The sequence below is a fragment of the Larus michahellis genome, chromosome 7 (genome assembly GCF_964199755.1).
Source record: "Larus michahellis chromosome 7, bLarMic1.1, whole genome shotgun sequence".
Lineage (NCBI taxonomy): Eukaryota > Metazoa > Chordata > Aves > Charadriiformes > Laridae > Larus > Larus michahellis.
Window position 1 is genome coordinate 42,271,193 of NC_133902.1, and position 23,095 is coordinate 42,294,287.

A 23,095-nucleotide genomic window follows, 5' to 3' on the forward strand; every position below is an offset into this window, starting at 1 on the left:
CATGAATGAATTGCACAGAACTTCTCGTCTTATTCTTTGAAATTAGGACCCCAACAGCACAAGCCTCCATTGCCTGAGTCTATTCCACACGGAAACAGGACATACAGGATCCTTCAGAAAAAATTAACATGGTATGAGGCATTGAGAGAATGCAAACACAATAGGAGTGATTTAGCAAGCGTACACAGCGAATCACAACAGTTATTTCTAGAAGACATTGTCAAGCAGGATGGCTATCCTCTGTGGCTTGGGCTGTCCATTCATGATGTAAGTATATGCTGTTGGTAACCTCAGTAACAGAGCTTGTAAATAGTTTTCTGCACAGGATAGGAAATATTTTCTGATGCTTTTTTCCAGTTTCTCATAATTTCTGTTCCATGTACTAAATTACCTACTTTTTCAACCCCATGTAACGTGTTAAAGAATATTACATTTTAGTGTATGTAGCCACACTGAGATATTTTTCCGAATCCTTGAAATTTTAAATAACGTAAAAGTCTCACATCGTGCCTTGTGGCACAACGAAGTGCAGTTTGCAACAGTACCTTTGGGGCCTCCAGACTTATGGCCCTCTGTAGGATCGGATTCCATCAGCAAATAGAGTCAGACAGGGCTGTATGGAGCCTGTTGAGTCCGGGTCAGGACTGGCTCTCCAAGGCAGTTCAGGAACTGGCTCTCTAGCAAGTTACGTGTCCCTTCTCCCAGGAGGCAAAGCCGGAGGCAGCTGCAGATCTTCCTCCTCCTCTGTCTGCTTAACCTTGGAGCCAAAAGCTTGTGGCCCCAACCCTGCTCCCCAGACCTGGCCATGGCAGTTAAATGGCAAAAATATCCCTCTGTGTGATTTCTACGCATACCTTTGCTACCTCTGCCCCTCCTTTGGTCTGAATGGGTCCCTCTGCTTCTCACAACTTGACCTTTCATCGTCTCGAGTTTCCAGCAGTGACTCTGAAGTAGGAGCTAGCACAGCAAACCGTTCCCGAGCTGGCCAGCTTTACTCAGCGAGGCCGCCTCGACAGTTTAGCAGTTTGCAACGTATCTAATAACGTTCCTAGCAAGGAAGACAGACTGCTTAAATGAAACAGCAGGATGAAGTTGAGAGACATGTTTCCTGTAGAATAAAACAAGGCACATCGCAGGTTTACAGACACGCTGCACCACTTTCTCAGTTCCCACAAATAAGCAGGATTTCTATGTTAAGAATTGATTGGACGTGATTGGAAAATGCACACTATGTTGTACATTTATTTAGTATGGATTTAGAAAATGAGGCCACCTGTATTTTAATTTATCACTCTACAAGAGATAAATGTTGCTACATGACTTACTAATGACTGACAAGATTTAAACCACAACTATATGTGGGGTTTTTCTTTAATTAGGGAAGTAAAGCTAATTTTGAATGGTCAGATGGAAGCGACTTTGACTATTATCCTTGGGAATTAGAGAACTCAAATACTACTGAGAACTGTGTTCTGTTGGATACTAAAGGATCTTGGAACCGTACAAAATGTACAAGTGTTGCTGAAGGTGCCATTTGCTATAGCACTCCAAACAGTAAGTGTTATTTTTAATATTTTGCATATTTTGTCTCTACATGTTGCATTTAGAACTAGAAATGAAGGCTGAAATACAACACATGATTCCCTCTTTAAGAAGAGTTGTCTATCAGGAACAATAAACCGCTTTTTAATACTTAAGGGAGATTAATTCTCTCCATTCCAGTAGTGAAAATCTGAACCAATCCTGGTCACTTTTTGCTCACCTGTGATACCAATATCAAACTATATGCATCCTTTCTGAACAGTAATCCTTATCAAACACATGCACCAAACTTCAAAACCCCCTAAAAGGCAAGAAAAAATGGCTCCCGAGCCTTTGGGACATGTCTTATGCTCGCCTGCAAATAAATTCATCTGACACATGAAGAAGGAATTGAATCACGGTTGTTGGGAGAAGTAGTCAGTAAGTTAATACTTACTGTCCTGTTACTACAAAGAGACTGTGCACAAACTGCTGAGGCAGAAATAACATCAATTTATTTTTTTTTTCTTTGCAGAGAGACAATTACAGCCAAAGCAAGTGAGCAGAGCTCCAGGGTGCCCACAAACTGGCGGTACCCTACAATGGATACAGTATAAGGATCACTGTTACGCATTTGACATGGCGTTCTACAATTTCTCAGTATATAACGTGGAAGATGCTAAGAAAGTCTGCCAGAAACTGAGTATGTTTAGACTCGTTATCACATTGCAACTTGTAATCAATTCATTATTTGAAAAGAAGAAAGAAAAAAAAACAACAAACCCAAACCAAAAAACCTATACTGGTTATACTTCAGTTTTCATGCTTCTTTAGTTTAGGAAAAGTAATAGCGAGCTTCATTTTTGAACATCTGATTAAGGTTCTTGATAAAACTCTACAATGTGCTGATTGTTTGGCACATGGATATCTGCCTGTAAAATGCAGAGAGCCATTGATAGAGGATTCAGGAACGTAAGGCTTACAGTTTGGAGGAAACCATTTTATTTGCATACAATTAACTTTATTGTGTTTTGAAGTTAGTGGTATTAGCAGTGCTTTCTTATTATATGCTTGCATTATCTGCTTGCTAATAGTGAGCTTGCTAACCTATCAAATGGTTCAAAGTACATACTTCATAGATACTATTATTAAAGCATATAACATCACTAAAAATTTTATGTCAAATTAAAGGATTTTCTCTCTTCTTTGGTAAGCTATGTGGGGTATTGTGGAAGATGATGTTAAGCAGTCTCACAGGATTTTTAATCACCTTCTTAGCATAGAAGCTAGTGACTGTCATAACTTTTATTGAATTATGTTATGACGTGAAGTTGAACTCGCTCTGTAGGATGAGAAAGAAGAATGCAAGGAGTCCCGGTCCTGGATGCAGTTTTCTGTTGAGTCCTACTGGCCTGGTAGTTGAAAGAGAAAGTGATCTTTCTCTAAATTTAAGCTTCTGGCATATATTTGTATGTACTTTTAAAGAATGGGTACACTCTGAGCCTGTCTCCAGTATACACTTTCCTCCCTCTTATTCCTTATAATACTCTGTATAAAGACCCAAGGCACAATGAGGGACTGATTTAGAAATTGACTTGACTCAGCAGAATGCTGAGCTTTTGTTCAACTATATTTTTGAAAAGGGCTTATTACTTGGGCAAGTCTAGTAATTCTGAATGTGCCATATCTTTTGATACCTTCCATGTATGAAGTCCACAGCTGCAGTAAGTTTATTCCCACTTTATTTTGTATGACCTGCTTGAGTAACCAGTCATGTGAAGCAGTCTTGTATAATGTGCTGTATTTTAGGAAATAGGGGGGGGTTATGTCTCTATTCTGCAGATTACCTCAAGCTAATTTCACAAGCCCAGATCAGCAAATCTTTTCTCATAATAATTGTTCCCACAGAAAACTCAATGTACAAGTGCAATGAAAAAAATCTCTGAAGTTATAATTCCTGACCAGTTTCCTCTTCCCCGTAGATCCCTCATCAACCCTGCTGACTATAGGGGATGCTGAAGAAAATGCATTTGTGAGCACACACATAAAGGAAAATGATCTCATCACCAAGAACGTGTGGCTTGGCCTCGCTCAGAGCTCCAAGGGTAATAAATAGCAACTGTGTATGAGCATGAGTGTTTCATGTGGTAAATAAACCCACATAAATCCTCAAATAAGAATACAGTTTTGTAGTGTTGATAACCTACAGTCACTGCTGCCTGAGGTTGGAATCCCTCATTTAGCATTATGAAGCCTTTTGGACTTCATTGTAGATTAAGTCTTTTCTGTTGCACGCCGAAGATAATCAGGAGGCACTGAAATTTGTTTTCCCCAATGCTGTCGTTGGTGCCTAATAGTTAAGCTGCAAATGCATCAAAGCCATGTGTTCATATTTACTGCTCTTAATATACAGGATAGTCAGTCAGCCCTGTTCCTTTTCACAATGTAAAGAAGTGAATAGATTGTGAATGAGATTGTGTAGCATTACAGCGTGTTTTGGTGATCTAAACTAAGCAAATTTTTTTTCCTAACAGATCAGTCCCTGAACTGGCTTGACGGCTCATCAGTTAATTACGCCAACTGGGAAAACAGAACTGCAGAAGTCAATGAAAAATGCAGCGTTATCCTGTCCACAACTGGCACGTGGTCCAAAGTTGACTGCAGTCAGAGTCAAAGCAGAGTGGTTTGTAAAGCTCCTTTAGGTATGGAAGCATTGATTTTAGCAGAGACTGAATTTTGCAGTGACTATATTCAGGATTTTCTTTTTTTGGTGAGGAAAGTCTGTGTTGAAATAGTGAAAGTGCAATTCACTATCAAGTATCTGCTTAAGCAAGAGCCTTCTTTTGCTGTTTTGCTGTGAAATTGCATTCAGGGACAAATTCTCTAGGAATTTACTCCTCCTGCTCTCACTATCTGCTTAAAGGGTAAGGGAGAGAACAGAAATTTCCACTTAAAAGAGAGCATAGAGTAGTTGCTGTCGCTTCTTACCAGAGGGTATATCTCATGGGTGAATCTGCGTAGGTGGGAACAGAAAGACTTTGGAAACGGGCGCCCACAGCTCCAGGAAAAACTCAGACCTCGTGTTGCTTCCTCATGCTCTGCCGTGGCCAGGAGAGAAAGCGCTTACCTGGGTTCGTGAGCAGCAGTGGAATCTGCCTGATCTTGTGTACATCTTCACGGAAGCGGAAAGGCAGGAATAGATTTAACATCACGCAGCTAAGGAAGACCTCAACAAGATATTTTCAGTCCAAGGGAAGCATAATTCCCTTCCACTCCAAGAGAGTCCAGGAACTCGTTAGATTTCTGAAGAATACAAACCTTGAAATGAGCGTGGCATTTGCTAGTAGTGGGTTTTTTTCAATCTCCAGAGGTCCCTTGCAACCTAAATATGATTAGGAAATTAACAACAGAACGATCAAAACAAGCTGGTAGATGCTGACTCATATGGGAACCTAACTTCCCACTTGATGAAGGCTATTACTATGACGAAGCAGTTTGCCTTAATTTCAACTAAGCGTGTGCGGTATTCGTGTAGGGCTACCTAAGCATCAAAGCCCTGATAAAATATTCTTATCAAAACTCTGAAAGAATAACTATTTGTGTTTTGTTCTGTTACAGGTTCTAATCATACTGGGGTGGCTGTAGCATTTGCCCTGCTAATTATCTTAGTCTTCATCATCGCATTAGTGTGGTATCTCTATAAAAAGAAGCGCCTTCACTGGAGTGCCTTCTCTTCTGTACGCTATCAAAGAGGGATGAATGACGATGAAACTGAGGATGTGTTCACAAAAGACAGCTATTGAGAAACTTCTCGGCAATTGAGCATGAACTTCACCGTGTGAAGCCATAAGGAATGAACTACTTGATGTTTTATTACTTCTTGGAAAAGTAATAAGAAGGTTATTAATGTGGGCTAAATTTTGTTCTTTTATACAAGTGCAATTTTTCTTCAAGTCCTCGGTAATTATTTACACTTGGCCTCAGCCATTTACGGTGCAAGGTTTCTAGAGTTCTGTGATATTTTTTTAATTTACAGTATTTTCTTTTTACTGGAAAGAGTTTTTAATGGAGTAATTAATGCCAACAGTACTTCATGCAACGTCACCTTAATGAATGCACTTAAAATTGCTGCATGAATTCCGTAACTTTGTGCAATTATCAATCAATAACTTTACGCCAAATGATGTACCGTTCTGATACACTGTAAGGGTCGTGCTGCTAGCATTGGGTTACCCTGTAGAAGCTAACACAAAGGCGATAAATAGGAGACAAACTGTCTTCGTGTAACAACTTGTGTAATAAGCAGTTATAAATTTTGACATAGCAGGGGAGAAGGGAGTTATCAGACAGCTAAGCTTTCATTCCCATCCAACTAGAATTTAAATTTTCTTCCTATAGCGGAGGAAGATCATATTGATACTCACCTCCCTCCCCTCAAAGACACACAAAAAAAATCACGTTATAGCGGGGAGAGAAGAATCTTCCTTAGAATGTAGAATGTACATTTTGAACAGAGCGTTATGGGGAATACCCTGAACTAAGCCCACACCATCTAGGAGTAAATTTAATAAACATAGAATATTTGAAGCCTGAGACAAGCTGTAGATAACTACTCTTACCGCCTGAAGGTGGTAGCAGGGCTAACAAAAATACCCATTAAGGGCTAACGACAAAAACAACCAGAACTCAAGACACAGTGAAAGCCTCAGCCCTATAAAAACTTCAAGCTACTCTGAAATTAGACCTGAGTGATTTTCTTGTAGATCAAAACGCAGAAAAGAGCTGCTCCGTTTCATGATCTGTTGCACTGTGACACCCAGGGACAGGAGTGTTGCAGTGACAGCGTTCCTTCTTCTGTAACGAGATCCTCCTGACTCTTACTTCCCCTAATACTCTTATTTATACTAGGGTTAAGTGCCTAACTCCGTAGGTGAAATACGTCATCTGTCCAAGAATCAAGAGAAAGAGATATCTAAGGAAAGAGTGAGAAAAGAATGTATGGTAAATAAACTTGTGTACATAAATACTAAAAATACTTGAGTATTTTACATAAAACTTAAACTTGATTTTTGTATGTGATGTGTCACTGTGGCCTTTTCTATGCACTCCAGAGAAAGCTATAAAGAGAAAAAGGGAAGACAGAATTGTATCATATCAATTACTCTCTAACGATTTGGTCAACTAGTGTTTTGAAAAAGTCTTTAGACTTTTTTAATGCGCAACGCAAGGAAGAGGCACGCTTACGTTTATGAAGGAGGGTACGTAAAAGACCAGATCCCGTCCCCGCGTCGCGGTGGCACGACGTGAGCAATAGGAAGAGGCTTGGTCTGACGCGCTGAGAAAAGTACTACTGATCTCTCCGAGGCAGCGCTGCCAGGTCGTCATGTTCAACCGCCTTTTTCCTCCCCCCCTCCCCCAACCCCCTGCAGTTTACTTAACGTTGACGACGGCACTTTTCTTTGTTCCTGTTTGCACTATTTTGATAAGCAGGTGTTTTATCATTTGTATTGAGAAATAGAGAACTTCTTGTAGATACTGCTTTAAAGCAGCAGCCTGAAGGGGCACCGTAAAGGAACCGCTGTGGTAGTTCGCTGATCAAAGAAGTAAGCACTTTTGTTGTTTGTTTGGTACTTCGGGCACAATTGTGAACGTTTTCTTTCTTTCTTGAGGTAGCTTGTAGGAAAAAAAGAAAAAAAAAGTAGTTCTGATGTTAGTTACGGTGTGATGAAAATCATCCTCACCCACCTTAAACTTCCCCTGGTATGAGAAGTGTTTGAAACGTACCAAAGCCGGGTTCCTGTCGTCTTCAGGGTGAGCTTATACGCCAAAGTGCTTCGCCGAATGACTCCTGACATAATGGACTAAAAAAAAAAAAAAAAAAAAAAAAAGTAGTAGTGTTGTTTATTGTCCCTTTTCTAACAGCAGTAAGCGGGGAAAATTATTTACAAATTCTCGTGTTTTAAGATTTACTAGTTTTATAAGATGTTTATACTTTGAGCATTTTTAGGTGTGAGTCTGAAATGGGAAAAGGAAATGAGTAGTAAAATCCTAATTCTCCAACGCACATGAATATATACTTTTTATAAAAAAGAAGTCGTATATTTTAATCTTATGAGCGATGTAAATAATTTTTTAAGGCCCCATTTCGCATGTTTGTTTCATCATGCCCGAGTTGTCTAATCACTGGTAATTCTTCTTTGAGTAAGCACAACTGCCTGGGTGCAGGTGAGTAACCCACTTCCTTGGAAATACATAGGAAGATTATTTAGCAGTATTGTTGTTGAAAGAATAAAGTTAAATAAAACACTAAACTGCTTACACTGGTTTTATTTCCGTGGAAGCAGTTACCACAGCTGAGGTACAGCTCATTAATCACTGGGTAAAGAAAGCACCCAGCACAGGGGCTGCCATCGCAATTAGCCCAGATAAGCAAGCCTTGCCATGATAAGAAAACTTTAGAGGTAATAAAAATCTTTGATGTGTTTAAACAAAGAATGCCAGTAACTTTCTTTTTGCAGTTGAAAACGTACTTTATCATGGCACATGGTTGTACCTAGCCTTTATCAAGCTGCTTTGGGGTTTGCAGAGAAAGGGAACATTATTCTCTGCCTTTTTTTCCCTCCATTCACGGTGTAGTTCATCCGCACCTTGTGGCCCATTATAGCTCCAAAGCAGTTTTTAAGGGCTCCCAGCATAACTCCTCATAAAATATGGGCAAAGTTAAATTACTTTCAGCCACGTAACATTTGCAATTAAAGCATGCAATGTGTTCTTTTTGAGCATCATCTGAACTCTGAATTCCAGACCTCCACAGTCGGCGGCCGCTGGTCGAAGGGCAGTGTTATTTTTGTCTACAGTAACGGCTCGCTGGGAGAAACATCCTGTTGTGCAAGAACCATGAACGAGGTCATCTCTTTCAAAAACATTAATTAAAAGCTGAAGATGATTTGCAGGGAAACAGAAGTACAGAAATGAAGTGCTTTTCCCCGGTCACGGAGCGATGGAGTTGGGGAGTCATCCTAAAGCTCCTTCAGCTCAGAGCACGGATGGGCTGCTGGGCGCTGGTAGCTGCAGGCGAAAACTGTCCAACTTCAGGTAAATGCGCAAAGGTTTTTTGCGCTCTTAAAACTCGATGGGTGCCTCTGCCTCATTGGCCTCCCTCTTGTCAGGACAGAGCTCCTCCCAGGGCGAGCGGAGCAGCGTGGGGTTTGGTTCCCCTGCCTCAATCCTGCCCAGTCTCTGAAGACTCTCTGTCAGGGAAAGGTTTGTCCACGTCTGCCACCAGACCAGCCCGCATTTTTATCTTAACACCGCTTCTGCATCAATAACTGACATAGAAGTGAACCACAAGTCCTATGCATGAGCACCATTTGGGCCTGAGGCATTAGTTGTATTTCTTACCTTTTTTTTTTTTTTCTCTCCTTTAAACCAAATGCACCGTCTGCTCATTGCTCTGGCCATATGTTACGCATCTAAACATTTTTGAAAGGAGGAAGTACATTGCATGGCCCATCAGTGATATTGGTTTTTTTTTTGGTGTGGTTGCAAATAATCAAAAGACCCAAACATCACAATTTTTGTTGCTAAAAGTCAGAATCAGCATTCGTACCCTTTGCGTGGCCGCTGGTGCTGTGTGTACGGAGCACAGCGGGGGATGTAACACCCGGCTTCATAACAGTTAGTTGGATTCATTCTGTTGTCAAGAAGCACATCAAGTTCTTAACGGACCAAATTAAGCAGACTTTGCACAGTTTTAAAGCAAGAACTATGAACAATATTAAAGAAGTAAGATGAGGAAAAGCAGGAGATTAGCTACCGGAGAGAAAAACCCAGTTGTCACTCTGATGGACCTTCCCCATTTACTTCTGACAAGTTTTAAGATGAGAGTTGACAAAGCACTAGAAAAGGTAATTTTCTGTTGGTAGCAAATTAACTTGCAAATGGCACGTAGCATAAATGCCAGGATAAAATGCTGTTATCTAGGTTTTATTCCTTTACGGTATTTTCACATTGAAACCTCCTGTGCGCTCTGTTGTACTATCTGCTGGTAGCAACTAAGATTTTTTAAGAGGTTTGAGGGGGTGGGGGAGGATACCAGATGAGGTTTTTATTGTGATTACACACGGTAATGCAACACAGACCGTAAGACCGTTAAGTCCTTCTGGATTTCCATCTGAATGCAGAAGGGACTATAATTATAAACAGAACAACAGTTGTCTGTGAGCTTTGCTCCTTTTCAGCATAAATAGAATAATTTACTCCAAGGTGTCTTTTAAGAAAGTAGAATTTCAGCGACACAAAATAATTCCTGCAGAATGTGCTCGCTTGGTTATGCTGGCCCCTTATGGGTGCCTTTTTTTTTTTTTTGTTGTTAGAACAAAGATCGTTCTCTGCAGGCTGTGTCTCAGGACACTCATGTGGGTAGTGAGCGTTCTGCTCCTTTCTATTCAACTTATCTTTTCAAATGTCATGTGTCACAGTTCCTCTTTAACAGATGATACAGAACAGATAATTATACAAAAACGTGGTGCTTAGATCTGTTAAAACTAGCAAGCCTTGTATGCATATTCAAATCAAACTTACAAAGTAGTTGGTTGAGATGATTTCACAAATATGCATGATTGAATGTCATCCCCATTAGCAACCGAACTGCTTTCTGTTTCGTTGAAGTGTCTTTATTTTCATAAACATGATCTAGGTATTTAAAGAGCATCTTGTGTCAAGTGAGAGTATGAATTATACATGTCTGGGGATAATGCGAGGGCACATGCACCCAGGGCTTGGCTCCTAAGCTACTTTGAGGACAAGGGCTGGGTTCCTGACACTTCCATCTTGTGTTTTCTCCTGCAGCCACCGTTCCGCTTTGTGCCTGTTCTCTCGTACCAGCTTCACAGCAGCGATGAATAAGCCACCAAATGACAAAGGTGCCACCTCAGACACAAGAGCCAACCAGGTGAACTGCTCTGGAAAGGACACCAGAAAATACCACTTCCTAAAGACCAGCAGCCGGCCCAGCACCACCGCCAGCCCTGCCGCACCGGCACAGGGGGCTGGGAAAGGGCTGGAACAGCCGGGATGGACAGCTAGAGGGTTCCGTAGCAGCAGGACACCCCAGCCTGGGCAGGGGTGGGTCTGTTCCCTCCTCAGCAAGCAGTAAGTCTTCAGCAGCCAGGGAGAGAGCAGCTGTTTCCATCTGGGCCCAAGCACTTGCAACACAACACAGGGGATTTTGCTGTGGGCAAGAGCCAACACTCCAACCACTCCTCTTCCAGCCCCCTCAGGACTCCCTCCAGCCACCCCTCGCTCTGCAACCGGGGCTTCTCCTACCGTGAAGACTCGTCCCCGTCATACCTCACACCAGTCTCACCTTGCAGGACCAGCTCTGCTTCCAAGCCCTGGAGCACATGCCTTCCCTCTGCATCGCTGCAGCTCAGGGAGGGCCATCAGCCGAGACACAGCCACCCCAGGGGAGCTGGGAGGAGAAGGCTCCTGGTTTAAATACTGCTGTGCCCATGGGCACACCCTGACGAGGCACAACCGGCGACAGCTGAGGCTCCTCTCACTTTCTCAGCTTGGGGCTGCAGCAGGAGAAAGAAGGCAGACAGGTGAGCTGCTCCTGTGGGCACACATGCTCCATTGCACTAACCGTGCCAGTGCTAACCCAGCACAGGACCAGCTGAGTTTATACGGACAGGCTGTCACTTTTTGATCCGGCGTTGCATGGGATTGACTGGTGCTTGGTTTTACAGGAAGGACATGTGTTTGGGATGGTAATCCTGAGCCATCATAGCATTTCAGGGAAGGCCCAGGGCTCTGCGAACTGCAGGTGGCCACAGATGTGTCCCTGGGTGCAGCATTGGGAGGGGATGGAGCCGGGCTCCCTCCCAGCCCAATGTGCCCTCCAGCTGGCCGGGCTGCCCCAGCCCCGGGGCAGCGGGTGGTGGCGCTGCCAAGAACCAGAACCACCCAAAACAACGCATTTGCTCTTGGTGGCGTCTAGAGCAAAACCTTGGTGCGGGGCCTGGGCATGGGGTGAGACGGAGCCTGGTTTGGGAAGTGCACAGAAAGGAACACAACAGCCAAGGAAAGAAAAGCAACTGCTGATGTAAGCAGAGGCAGTTCCAGCCTCAAATAAAGACCCGGCAAGACTGTGCAAGGTGATAAGGATGAAGAAACAAAGAATCTGTGAACAGCTGGAGACTAAATTGCACAGACCCATCTCCAGGGTCCCACGCCTCTCAGAGCATCTGACCAAGGGATGTATGAGAGCACATTGATGGCGATTACACATCACTGCTTGGCTTCCATACCTCTGCATGGGCTGAGGGCACTTTTGTCTGCTCGAGGACAGTCTGTCTGTGCTGCCGACAGCTCAGCTGCCCCCACTCCAGATTTACCACTTTGGTGACACACGCTCTTAGGTGAGCGCCGTGCCTGGGTCATGCTGCAGTCAGAGAAGCGCAGCTGGCAGCTCACTGGAGCTGCCCGTGATTTTCTGTTATTAGTGACTTTGGAGGTGCCGACGAGAAGGGATGGAGCTGATCCTGCAGCGTGCGACTTTGGAGATGATTCATGCATCGCTCTGCTTTCACCACAGTAACCGCCTGGGAACCCGTCCCTTGGGCTCGCACGGGACATCTCCCACTGACCAAAGGTGCGACCCAGCCCCAGCGTGAGCAGCAGGAGCTGCAAACAAACCTTCCCCATCATAGCTGCAAACTCTTCTCTATAATCTGCCCCAAAGGCAAAACTTCGCTTCTGAGAGGCAGGGCCGTTGTCTCCTCCTGCCGATGATGCCAACTTTTCACTTACACGTTCTGAGCAGTAGATCTCTGAGTAAACATCTTAACATGAGCACACAATGTCTGTGAGTGAATACAGCCTGTGCAATCCAATAATTTATTAAACTTTCATCTTGTAAAGCCAGTTACAAATTAAAAAAGACAGCAGAAGGAATTCTGTAATAGAAATGAGCAAAATTACAACAAATAGTAACGGGAGTTACATTCCCAGTTGGGTTCAAGCTGCCTGCAGCAACCCAAGAGCCAGAACGCAGAGACAGTGCAGAGTTAGGACAGGGATAACCAAGGCTATTCGGGTACATAAAGATCTAGTCAGTGTACGGACCGATACAAAGTGTTACTGCTCAGCTTGCCTCTGCATTCCTGTTCTCTCTCACTTGTGACCTGCCCATCTTTTTATTCTTTGTGACAAAAAGGGGATGTTTGTAGGATCCTTCAGTAAAGCTATTTAAGGCAAAACTCCAGCTGAACGTACGACACGCAGTAGTGGCTGCCCTCTTCGGCTGGTGGTGTGGCAGGTGGACACAGTGTTTGCACATGCTGCAGCGTAGTGGAAACGAGAGAAAAGCAGGGATTATGTACAGTGTTTTTTTCTTGTACTGTCAACCTCAAACCTACAGTGTTCTGTGACACAGTATTAGTGACATGGCACAATTTGACGGTCAATCGGAACAGAACCCGTTGCATACTGACTCCTAGTTTTCTTTTCTATGAAATTTCTATTTCATAGCTCACAGGCCTCAGCCACCACTTCTTCAGAAATGGAGACATCTGATTTTAAACAAACATGCAGCGAGGCCCACATTAGATACACCTCTTCAATTTCATTATGAAACTGAACGTACCTTTGCATTCTGAGATCCCAAGACTAGACAGGGGTCATAGGAATTGGCTAGCCACCGGGGTTCTTGATTGTTAATGCAGCCAATTTATGATGTGACTGATATTGAGTAATTGTTTTAAAAAATGAAATCAGAGACTGAAGATGACTGTCATCCTTCACTGAGAAGAAAAAAAATTTTGCTTCTTCAAATTGCAAGTCGCTATAAAAACCTCCCAGAAGCAGTTGTTTTGGCAAAATAGCATTGTTTTCAAGTTTTGCTGATGACTGGGGACCTGGAGGAGACTGGAAGGGGATTTGGGGATTCAGTGACGGGAGCAGCTCCAATTAGAATTTGGAGGAGGATGAAGGGTTTGGTATCTGCTTACAGTAGTACAGAGGAAGTGAAATGCTTGCCTATAGCCACTTATCCGGGCACCTACACACTCCGTAGGAAACAATTCACTTACTTAAAACTAAAGGTCAGGGATGCAAGTCCTCCTAAAATCCTGTACAGAGAAAGAAGGATCTTAAGGCGGGTAGGCTGCTCACCATAGAACCCCCTGACCTCCACCTAAACCCTGGAGTTTGTGAAGAACAGCTCTTCTGGAAACACAACTAAATCACTCTCCCCCCCGGGCTGTACAGGGGAAAGGCAGTCATTAATTTTCAGGCAACCGGTGCTGCTTGGAATGTACCCAGAATGGCACCTGCTGATCTATTTCAGTGATGCTGCTCCCAAAGATTTTCTCCTATGTTGGAGTATTTATAATTTTAACTTAAAGTGCCGCTTTTAGTCATGTACCTGTGAACTTCTATTGGAAGGTAAAGAATCACCTCGGGTGTTTTTATTTGTTTGTTTGTTTAATGCTCTCTCATGTAGGGTTTGACCTCTTAGTTGGACCACTTGGCTTCAATGATACAAAGGCATTTTCTTTTAAGACCAGATCAGATCATTAGTATATCCTGAAGAAAAACCCACAGTGACTTTAGAGTTGCTCGCAAAATAAATAAAACCCAAGATATCCTTTTAGCAGACCATGCTACAGTCCCACAATCCCAGATGTCTGCACATTGGAAATTCCTAAGGAAGCTTAAGTCTGCCTCCTGTAGTGCAGAAATGATTCTTGTGAATTTTTCTGCCAGTATGACAGGTAACGGTGAAAGCAGCAGAGAAGACAGGCAGGAGGAGGAGGATGCTTCTGACTTTGCTTCTTTAAGGTACATTGTTCATCAAACAAGCAAAGGGAAAACAAGTTTTGGGTGATTAACGTCTAACAACAGTTCTTACTGTTTAATGTCTTTGGGCAGAGGTGCAAATCCTATGGTACTGTAGATGTCACTTCAGTTTTTAAATACAGCAGTCAGTCAAGTGGAGATCTTAAAAAACATCTTTGCTACACTTGTGCTGGCAAGTTGCAAACACTGATCGTTAAACAACGGCCTCTCTCTCTCGTGGCAGTTCATTCCTATCACCTAGTCCAGATGCTAGCGTGACTGTCCACACTGGTGGCTGATTTGACGCTGCAGCGTTTCTTCACAATCATGTTGATGTATGCTTTCATGATCTTTATTATCTCGCCCACCTAGAGAGAGAACACAATAACAAAGGATAAGCACATTAAAGACCTGATTCATTGAGGCACGGCAGACATTTTGCAGAAAAAGATTCCCCTTGTCCAAAGTCACGGCACTATAAATTTTGTGTGTAATACTAAATGTGAACATGACCGTAAGGAACAACATGCTTGACAAGTTTGCGCTGTGTGGTAGTGAGACTTAAAAGACTTGTAGCTCAAAGAAAAGCAACTTTAATGCTACTCAACTTCTTTATTTTTTGAGTTTGTGAACTCCCCGTTCATATACTGGAAGGGAACGAAAACAAACGAGCGCATTCATGAACACCCAGAATTTGAAATTCACAGCGCATTGGAAGACCATTCAACCTCCTTCGCTTTCTAACCAGCATCATTTTTTTCTGTCTATCCCTGTATTCAAGAAGAGGTCCCGTGCCACCTTAGGCGTAAGCTCCCTTCATCTTTTTCCTCGGCTGTCCAGTCCATTCACAAACATTCATGCATATAAATTTGTCTAGTCCATGGAAATTAGAGCTTTACTGGAGTGCTAGTAAAACTGCACATACAACAAGTCTTGTGCTTTCATATACCTGGGATGTTTCAAAGAACATTTCTCTCTCATCCACTGTAATTTTGAAGGTGTTAGGCTGTGGTGCTCCGAAGAAAACAATGTGCTCATACTGGAAAGTTTCTAGCGGCTTAGGATCCCCTCGTTTGTAGACAGACACGTTCTCTGTGCTGACTCCAAGCCAAAGATCATTTGGAAATCCACCCTCCTTGCACTGCAGAAAGAGAAACATGAAATTTTGCATAAACGCAGGGGAGGATCAAAGCCTCTTTGATTCACAGAAAAGCCCTCCATTTCTGGCTCCTGTAGGACATTTCAACCCTTCACCCCAATATTAAAAATAGGATGTCTGCAGGAGGAATCTTGTAGGCACTGCTGCTGCAAAGGTTCTGAGTGACACAGCTGTGAATCAAACACTAGTTGAGTAAAAAATAATTGTAATACCTAACAGCTCTCATCAGATTTTAAAGTGATTTAGGAAGTCAACATTCCACTTACTATTTTACAGATGATATAGTGACTGCAAGCAACTGCCCATGGTAATCCACCTGGGCAGCAACAAAACTGCCAAAACTGGAACTGGGGACTCCTACTCTCTCAGGCCAAGCACAGTGGTCTAAGTGACCCAGTCTGAGCAGGTTCTGTTGTACTGCTGCAGAACAGCAGCGCACGTTTTGCCAGTAAGGACAACAGAGCTTCATTTTACTTTCACTTTCACTAGCTGTCACCTTCTAAAGCTCAGAAAAGTTTCCCAAATTCTATTGCTCTTCTAACAAAGTAGGAATTTGTCATCTCCCTTTACTTCCCAGGATGCACCAGCTTGCTTGCTCTGTGCTCCCTGCGTCACACCTCTTTGGGTACATGGTACTGCAGGCTTACCCTAAGCTTACTGAGGCAAAACGCAGCCATTTCCTGAAATTCCCTTCTGCTGCCGAGCGTGTAACACACACAGATCTATCTGTTCCCCAGAATGATGCCTTTCCTTGCCAGTAGTTACATGAGTTTATACATCACTCACCTCAACATCAAAGAGGGTTGACCCATAACCTGGCCACTCCTTTACAATGGACATGTATTTCACCATGGCCTGATGCTGAGAGAGTCCCTGCAGCTTGGTCCATTTCTGTGCTATGCTTGCCCGAGCAGCTGAAAGCTCTTCCTTTACCCACATCTCCATCATCTGTTCTTCTTCTACCTTCTGCTTCTTCACAGAGCCTGTCTTGAAGCTACGTTTCAACGTCCCCTCAAGGAAGCTGGTCCGTCTCCTCTCCAGCGTATGACTTGTAGTGCCGCTGCTCTTTGTTGAGTGCAGTATTTTGGATTTTAGTCTGTTAACTGGGTAGATTCCATCAAGGGTCCAACTTATTTTAGAATAATCTCCATGAAGATACTGCAGCCGTAGAGCTGCTAGGCGCTGCAGAGTGTCCTCTGGTGCAGGAAAATGACCATCTATGAGGCTTTCATGAGCCTACAAACAAACAAAAAGTCCCCTAAACTCATTAGAAAGCAGAAGTACACTTTATTCACAGCTGGGCCCATGTACAGATTCCTATGGCATCCGCCCATCCCAGAAGGAAAGGCAGACCCAGCAGGAAAGACGTAATTCAGGAAGTCAGAGTACACATATTAAAGAAGTCAAAGTCTGTAACTGGTCAATGCACGGCAAACACCTCTTTCTGCAAGCCTGGACAGGACAGAGATCTCTGAGGGGCCCCTATCCTGTACCGAAAGTCTTACAATAAGGACTTTTTAGGTCTAGAACAAATGGGAGAGATTGGAATTGCGGTAAGTTGTTTTGTGTTGTACCAGCTACAACTCCTGTGTGGTATTAAACACAAGTGAGTTAGATCTAATAAACTCAAGACTCAACCTCAGTCTCGCTGCACACCAGCACCTCCCGCCTCCTCCTCTTCTACCCCATCTCTGCCCCAATCTTCTGGCTTCTCTTTGCCTGTTTTTCTGTGAAATATATTTATGGGTTTTTTTGCTACATCCATCTAATGTCTGGATAACATCTACTCTCCTACTGTTACTTCTCTTTCACCACTCTCTGCTAGTGAAAACTGTGTACACTGAAAGCCTTGTCAACAGGGAGTTTGGTACAATTGAGTTTCTAGAGTACCGTGATGTCTTGTTCCTGACTGTTTCCTAGAGATTCTGTAGTTAACAATACAGAATCATAGGGTTGGAAGGGACCTCTGGAGATCATCTAGTCCAACCCCCCTGCCAGAGCAGGGTCACCTAGAGTAGGTTGCACAGGAACGCGTCCAGGAGGGTTTTGAATGTCTCCAGAGACGGAGACTCCACCACCTCTCTGGGCAGCCTGTTCCAGTGCTCTGCCACCCTCAAGGTAAAGAAGTTCTTCCTCATGTTTAGATGGAACTTCCTATGTTCAGGTTTGTGCCTTGTCCTATCACTGGGCACCACTGAAAAGAGCCTGGCCCCATCCTCCTGACACTCACCCTTTAAGTATTTATAAGCATTGATAAGATTCCCCCTCAGTCGTCTTTTTTCCAGACTGAAAAGACCCAAGTCCCTCAGCCTTTCCTCATAAGAGAGATGTTCCAGTCCCCTAATCATCTTCGTAGCCCCTTGCTGTCCCCTCTCCAGCAGTTCCTGTCCTTCTTGAACCAGGGCGCCCAGAACTGGACCCAGTACTCCAGATGCGGCCTCACCAGGGCAGAGTAGAGTGGGAGGACAACCTTCCTCGATCTGCTTGCCACACTCTTAATGCACCCCAGGATGCCATTGGCCTTTTTGGCCACAAGGGCATGTTGCTGGCTCATGGTCATCCATGAATACTCAATATTCACTTCAAGAAAGCCCTCTTAGGGAACCGTTGTCTGTGTGATGTACATGCTGTCCATTTGACTCTCAATGAGTTTCAATCTTCATGACACTGACTCCCTTTAACACGTATCAATTAATTTTCAACAGCTATGGTTTTCTGAGGCAAGAACAAAGTGTGCATTAGAAGTAAGAAAGATGGGATGGGTCACGCAGCTGGGTACTCCAGTCAGCTTAGTTTTGCATCCCTAATTGCAAGGTTACTTCATACTGGTGTGATCTCTGGCTTAACCAGCATCATTGTGCTATGGATTATAGTGACTTAAAAACAATTACTCAGCAGATAAATATTGTGAACTACATTCTCGTTTCTTTTTCTGCAGTACTCTTTTAGTGCCTCTCTGTTAATAAGAAACTGGCCAGAAGGTAGGTTTGCCTAGGCAATTCCTGTAACGTCTCAAGGATGCACTGCTCTTGTAAACCGATATGCAGACAGCTAGATTTTCCAGTTTTCTTTACACCTGTGCTCTGCAAGCAGCTACTTTTAATGATTCTTCTTGAATAATTATCCAAATTTCTATATCTTTTAAAATTAAAGATAAATTTTAAAAGCATTTTATTACCATTGCTCTTCCAGTTTTTTGAAGCCTTTGTTTATTTATTTTTGTTGCTTTTGTTCTAATACTCCTATTCCCTACAGAACTTGGCAGTGTATCCGCTTGGTAGATTCTAGACAAAAATCCAACACACTAAATTCTTCCGTTCAAACCAGCATTCCTGCTTCTATTGCAAAGGCAAGTGCCAGTTTTCTGTATATTCGCGTGTGCTTCTGCCACCCTGGAAACCAAATCATTCTCCCAGAGCGAGCTTACCTGCTCAAACATGAAGGCAAACTCCACCCCATCTTTGGGAACATTCTCAATATCTAAGAAGCAATAAAGCTTAAAATACAGCTGCCACTGTCCTTCCTCCTCTTCTTCTTCAGAGCCAGCAAGTCTGCAAGATAGGAAAGAGAATTAGAGGGGAAAAAGGCAGTTAAGCAGAAGCACCACGGTACTGGGATGTCCACAGCGCAACTCATGATGTGAAGGTAGCCCTGGATTTCTGAAACGGAGAGCATACAGAACTACCTGTTTTACCAGGACAATCTCAGTGCAGCAGACTTTCTGGTAAATTCCATCTTTTCCTCTGAATCACAGGAAATTTTGATTCAGAAGGACCCAAAGTTCTTATCAGATATTCTTGGTCAAAAAATTAGTGGTTCTAGATAAACGCAAGAGTTGGGGGCAGGACACAAACTATTCCCCATTTTCAAGATACTGTTTCTATGTAACCGTGTGACTCTGAAAAGCATCAGCCTTGCCACCATTTGGAACAATTTTATTTTTGTCTTTAGAACAGATATAAAATAGACAATGGCACTGCCAGATTCTGTCACAATTTATTGCTTTCTTTATATATCTGACTGCAGTCCACAGTAAGAAATTAGAGCTGCATTTCTGTGCCCAAATCTTGCCCTCTCTTCTGATATAGCTATCATGATGTAAATTGACAAGATCACTATCAGACTTAAGCAAACCGTCCCTGAGCTCTGCTCGTAAACCGTTAGTCTTTGATAAAGGCACTGCTAATTTTGTCCTGACAAGCCTGATAAAGAATGCTTCTTTGTCACCGAAATAGATGTGAACATGGTTTTCCACAGTGAGAAAGAGCATTCGAACCTTACCAAAAGGAAGTTCAAACTAAAGTGAATGAATCACTGTGGCCGCTTTGGATAAAACTACACGACTGTACTATCACTTAGCCCAGTGTCACATCCAACTAGGAGTTAAGGATTTTATGAAACATTCTTGTACCTCTCAAACTTGGCCAAGATATCAGCCACAATCACCCGACTCTCCACAGCACGGTCCACCTGCTGATTATGTTCAAAGAGCGCGAACATGTTACGGCTGTCCTCCATCGCCAAACCTCGGATCAGCTTTTCAACCACCTGCAAAATCAGGGAGGGACAGATCACAGAGGAGATCACACACACTTTCACAATGAAGAATCAGTATCATAGACCTCCATCACATTTCTCCCCTGGTTATCTCATTTTCAGATTAAGGAATTCTAACCCTAAAAAATCATTCCCTGCAAGGAAGTTGTTGCTTCTATTTGATCATCCTCGCTGTTCCTTCTCTGAACCTTTTCAGTCTCCACTACCCTTTTGGAGATGGGGGAATTGGAACTCTGCACAAGATACAGGCACGTAATGGATTTAGATGTCATGATGATATTCTTGGTTCCTCTGGTAACAATTCCACTCTACTACTATTTTTACCTGTTTAGCACTAAAGTTTTCACAGTCGTGCCTACTATAAACTGGAATCTTGCTTATGACCTGCTAATGATTAAGTTACTGGTAGAATATCCCTTCCAGAAGGATTACATTATGAACTGAAATTTCAACTCGTCCAGAAAACTGTGTTTAGCAAATCATCAGAATTATTACCTTTCCAGTTGGCAGAACACCAAAAGAGTTCAGATTTTCCAACACCGTTGTTAAGTGATATTTTACAACCTGGTCACAGGCCCTGCATAATTCTGAACCTGCAGAATAAGCAGAGCTTTCCCTACAGACTTTGCAGTTACAGCAAAAAAGTTGTAATTAAAAAAAATAAATAAGTGAGAAATTGGAGATGAATGGGAAAAAGGAGTCCCTTCAACAGACCCAGTGCCCAGACACAGAGATGTGCTTACACCCAACTAACGCTACTAATGCATTACCTCCCCAGCGCTTGTGTGGGAATTGATGGTTATTTTACAGGAGCCACCGCCATGGCAGTACACTGTTGTGGTCATTTCTTCACGGGTGAGAAGCGCCTGTATTTCCTCCTGGGAGGGCACAAACTCCCTCGTCTTTGTCCTCTTCAGGGAATCACTTATGAATTGCGCATACCTGTCTATTTCTGAGCCTGGAAAGAGGTCTTTTACCCTAATGGCAAAGAGAAGCAAAAAACCCCATTACACAGTGAACCAGAAAGCACGTGCATTACCATACAACTTGGGACTACTGTACCTAAAGAGTTCTGTAGAGACAGCGATGTCAAGTGCAACCTTGAAGAATGAGCCTGCTTATTTCCTAAACCATACAACCTGCTTTTACCAGTCATTCCAAAGTCACTTCAGTGGCATTTCTCAGCAACATATGAAATAAGCAGTTCAAACTTTCAGGAGCGTAGTACCAGCTGAAGACAGTGGGATTAACTATCTTAATTTCCAAAATTGAGATTAAGAGCTACGAAATCAAACGTAGCCCTTTTTCATTTAGTCTTAATTGTTTTTTTAAGTTGCTGATCGTGCCTGAGCCACTTTTAGAGTATTTTCCAGAATCAAGAAGGTAGAAAGTAGATGCTTATACACGGTTCTCTTCCCTCCAAGGGCAGCAGTTCTAAGTATAACATTATCTGCAACTCCAGTGATAAAAACATGAAATGGCAACATGGAGTATTCCTCAGCGTCTCTTAGAACGAGGCCCTGGATGTAGATATTTGGTGTATTGGCACAAATTTCACCACACTCTTTCCTAGCTTGGAAGGAATCAAATAGATTTTATCAATCTTTCTCATCATTTGTGAATGGAGTGCGGCTACATGGCTGCGCAGCTCAGCCCCAATGCAGACTGCTTTGGAAGGCTGCATTAGATGCTGAACGTGAATTGGGAAGAAATGTAAATGATTGAATTCATAAAAATTGGAGGTTAAAGCAGATCAGAAATACAAAATGTAAGGATTACGTGCCTAGTTAAACAAACAAATATTGAAAAATTATAGATTGGATTTACAATATATCTACTGCTCCACAGTACACATTTTGCCTGTGGCAGCTGCAAGGTGGTACTTATTTCACGGTGTATGAAAGTACAGTCCTCACCTTTCCTGCAGGTTGAGAACGTTTATATGGACATTAGTAAGCAGTAGGTCATCAGCTGTAAATCCACTTTTAACACAGTCTCACGGTATTCTGTTTGGGCAGCCTTACTTTCCACATCCTTTTGACACAACAGATGGGTGTCAAGGGGGGAGTTTGAATACAAGAGAATGGCTGTTAGCACAATTCTTAATTGTGCACAAAGGTAGGAGGCTGCAACACCACAGGAAGATGTTTGCACAGGAGGAGGGCGACAAAGCTAAGTACAACAGGAGTGGACAATAAGGAGAGAGGAAGGAAACAGGCTGCAAATGAAGAGGACGGTACCTTCTAAGGTGGAACTTGAGGTAGCGCAGGATCCCTCTACTGGGCAGAAAGGTGCAGCTCATACATGACATCAGCTGCCAGTGGTGCAGGTTCCCAGTACTGTTGGGATGCGGCATGTGGTTAGTTTGTTTGATGAGCTGACAGTACACTTCATCGCGGAGGGGCTTTAAATCATGGCAGGTCTGCAGGATGCCTTGGATAATGGGTATGGGGTCAGACACTGTCTCAATTTCCTGAAGGGAGTTAAAGATCTTCACCGCTTCATCCTGTAAGCTGCTGTAACCCTTCTCTTGTTGCACTGGGGAACGATCACAAAGGTGACAAGAAGTGAGCATCTCCCTCATTCTCTACCAGCCCAGCAACGCTACTAGCAACTGTACTCGTCTGTCACAGAAGGACGGCAACCCGAGCATTAGCTCATCTCCTGAACTTAAATGTAATTGGCACTGGTGAGGCCTCACCTCGAGTACTGCGTTCAGTTTTGGGCCCCTCACTACAGGAAAGACACTGAAGTGCTGGAGCGTGTCCAGAGGAGAGCCACCAGGCTGGTGAGGGGTCTGGAGAACAAGTCCTATGAGGAGAGGCTGAGGGAACTGGGCATGTTTAGTTTGGAGAAGAGGAGGCTGAGGGGAGACCTCATTGCCCTCTACAACTACCTGAAAGGAAACTGTAGAGAGGCAGGGGTTGGGCTCTTCTCCCAAGGGAATAACGACAGGACCAGGGGAAATGGTATGAAGCTGCGACAAGGGAGATTTAGATTAGGTATTACGAAGAATTA

At 43.2% G+C, this 23,095-nt stretch overlaps 2 protein-coding genes across 2 annotated transcripts in view; one reads left to right on the top strand and one right to left on the bottom strand.

The window, feature by feature from the left end:
• LY75 (lymphocyte antigen 75) overlaps positions 1-7,832 on the top strand; it is a 47,669-nt gene extending 39,837 nt beyond the window's left edge. The window contains exons 30-35 of the mRNA XM_074594325.1: positions 47-267; positions 1,380-1,554; positions 2,057-2,224; positions 3,504-3,626; positions 4,056-4,223; positions 5,140-7,832. Of these exons, the coding sequence (XP_074450426.1) occupies positions 47-267; positions 1,380-1,554; positions 2,057-2,224; positions 3,504-3,626; positions 4,056-4,223; positions 5,140-5,324 (1,040 nt within the window). The 3' untranslated portion in view covers positions 5,325-7,832. The remainder of the gene's footprint in view (positions 1-46; positions 268-1,379; positions 1,555-2,056; positions 2,225-3,503; positions 3,627-4,055; positions 4,224-5,139) is intronic.
• Positions 7,833-12,387: 4,555 nt separating this feature from the next.
• The window catches only part of LOC141746125 (unconventional myosin-X-like), a 96,931-nt gene continuing 86,223 nt past the window's right edge, over positions 12,388-23,095 (bottom strand). Inside the window, exons 35-41 of the mRNA XM_074593935.1 lie at positions 22,318-22,615; positions 20,848-21,055; positions 19,932-20,068; positions 18,948-19,071; positions 16,307-16,756; positions 15,311-15,502; positions 12,388-14,729 (exon numbers count right to left, since the gene is read on the bottom strand). Of these exons, the coding sequence (XP_074450036.1) occupies positions 14,616-14,729; positions 15,311-15,502; positions 16,307-16,756; positions 18,948-19,071; positions 19,932-20,068; positions 20,848-21,055; positions 22,318-22,615 (1,523 nt within the window). The 3' untranslated portion in view covers positions 12,388-14,615. The remainder of the gene's footprint in view (positions 14,730-15,310; positions 15,503-16,306; positions 16,757-18,947; positions 19,072-19,931; positions 20,069-20,847; positions 21,056-22,317; positions 22,616-23,095) is intronic.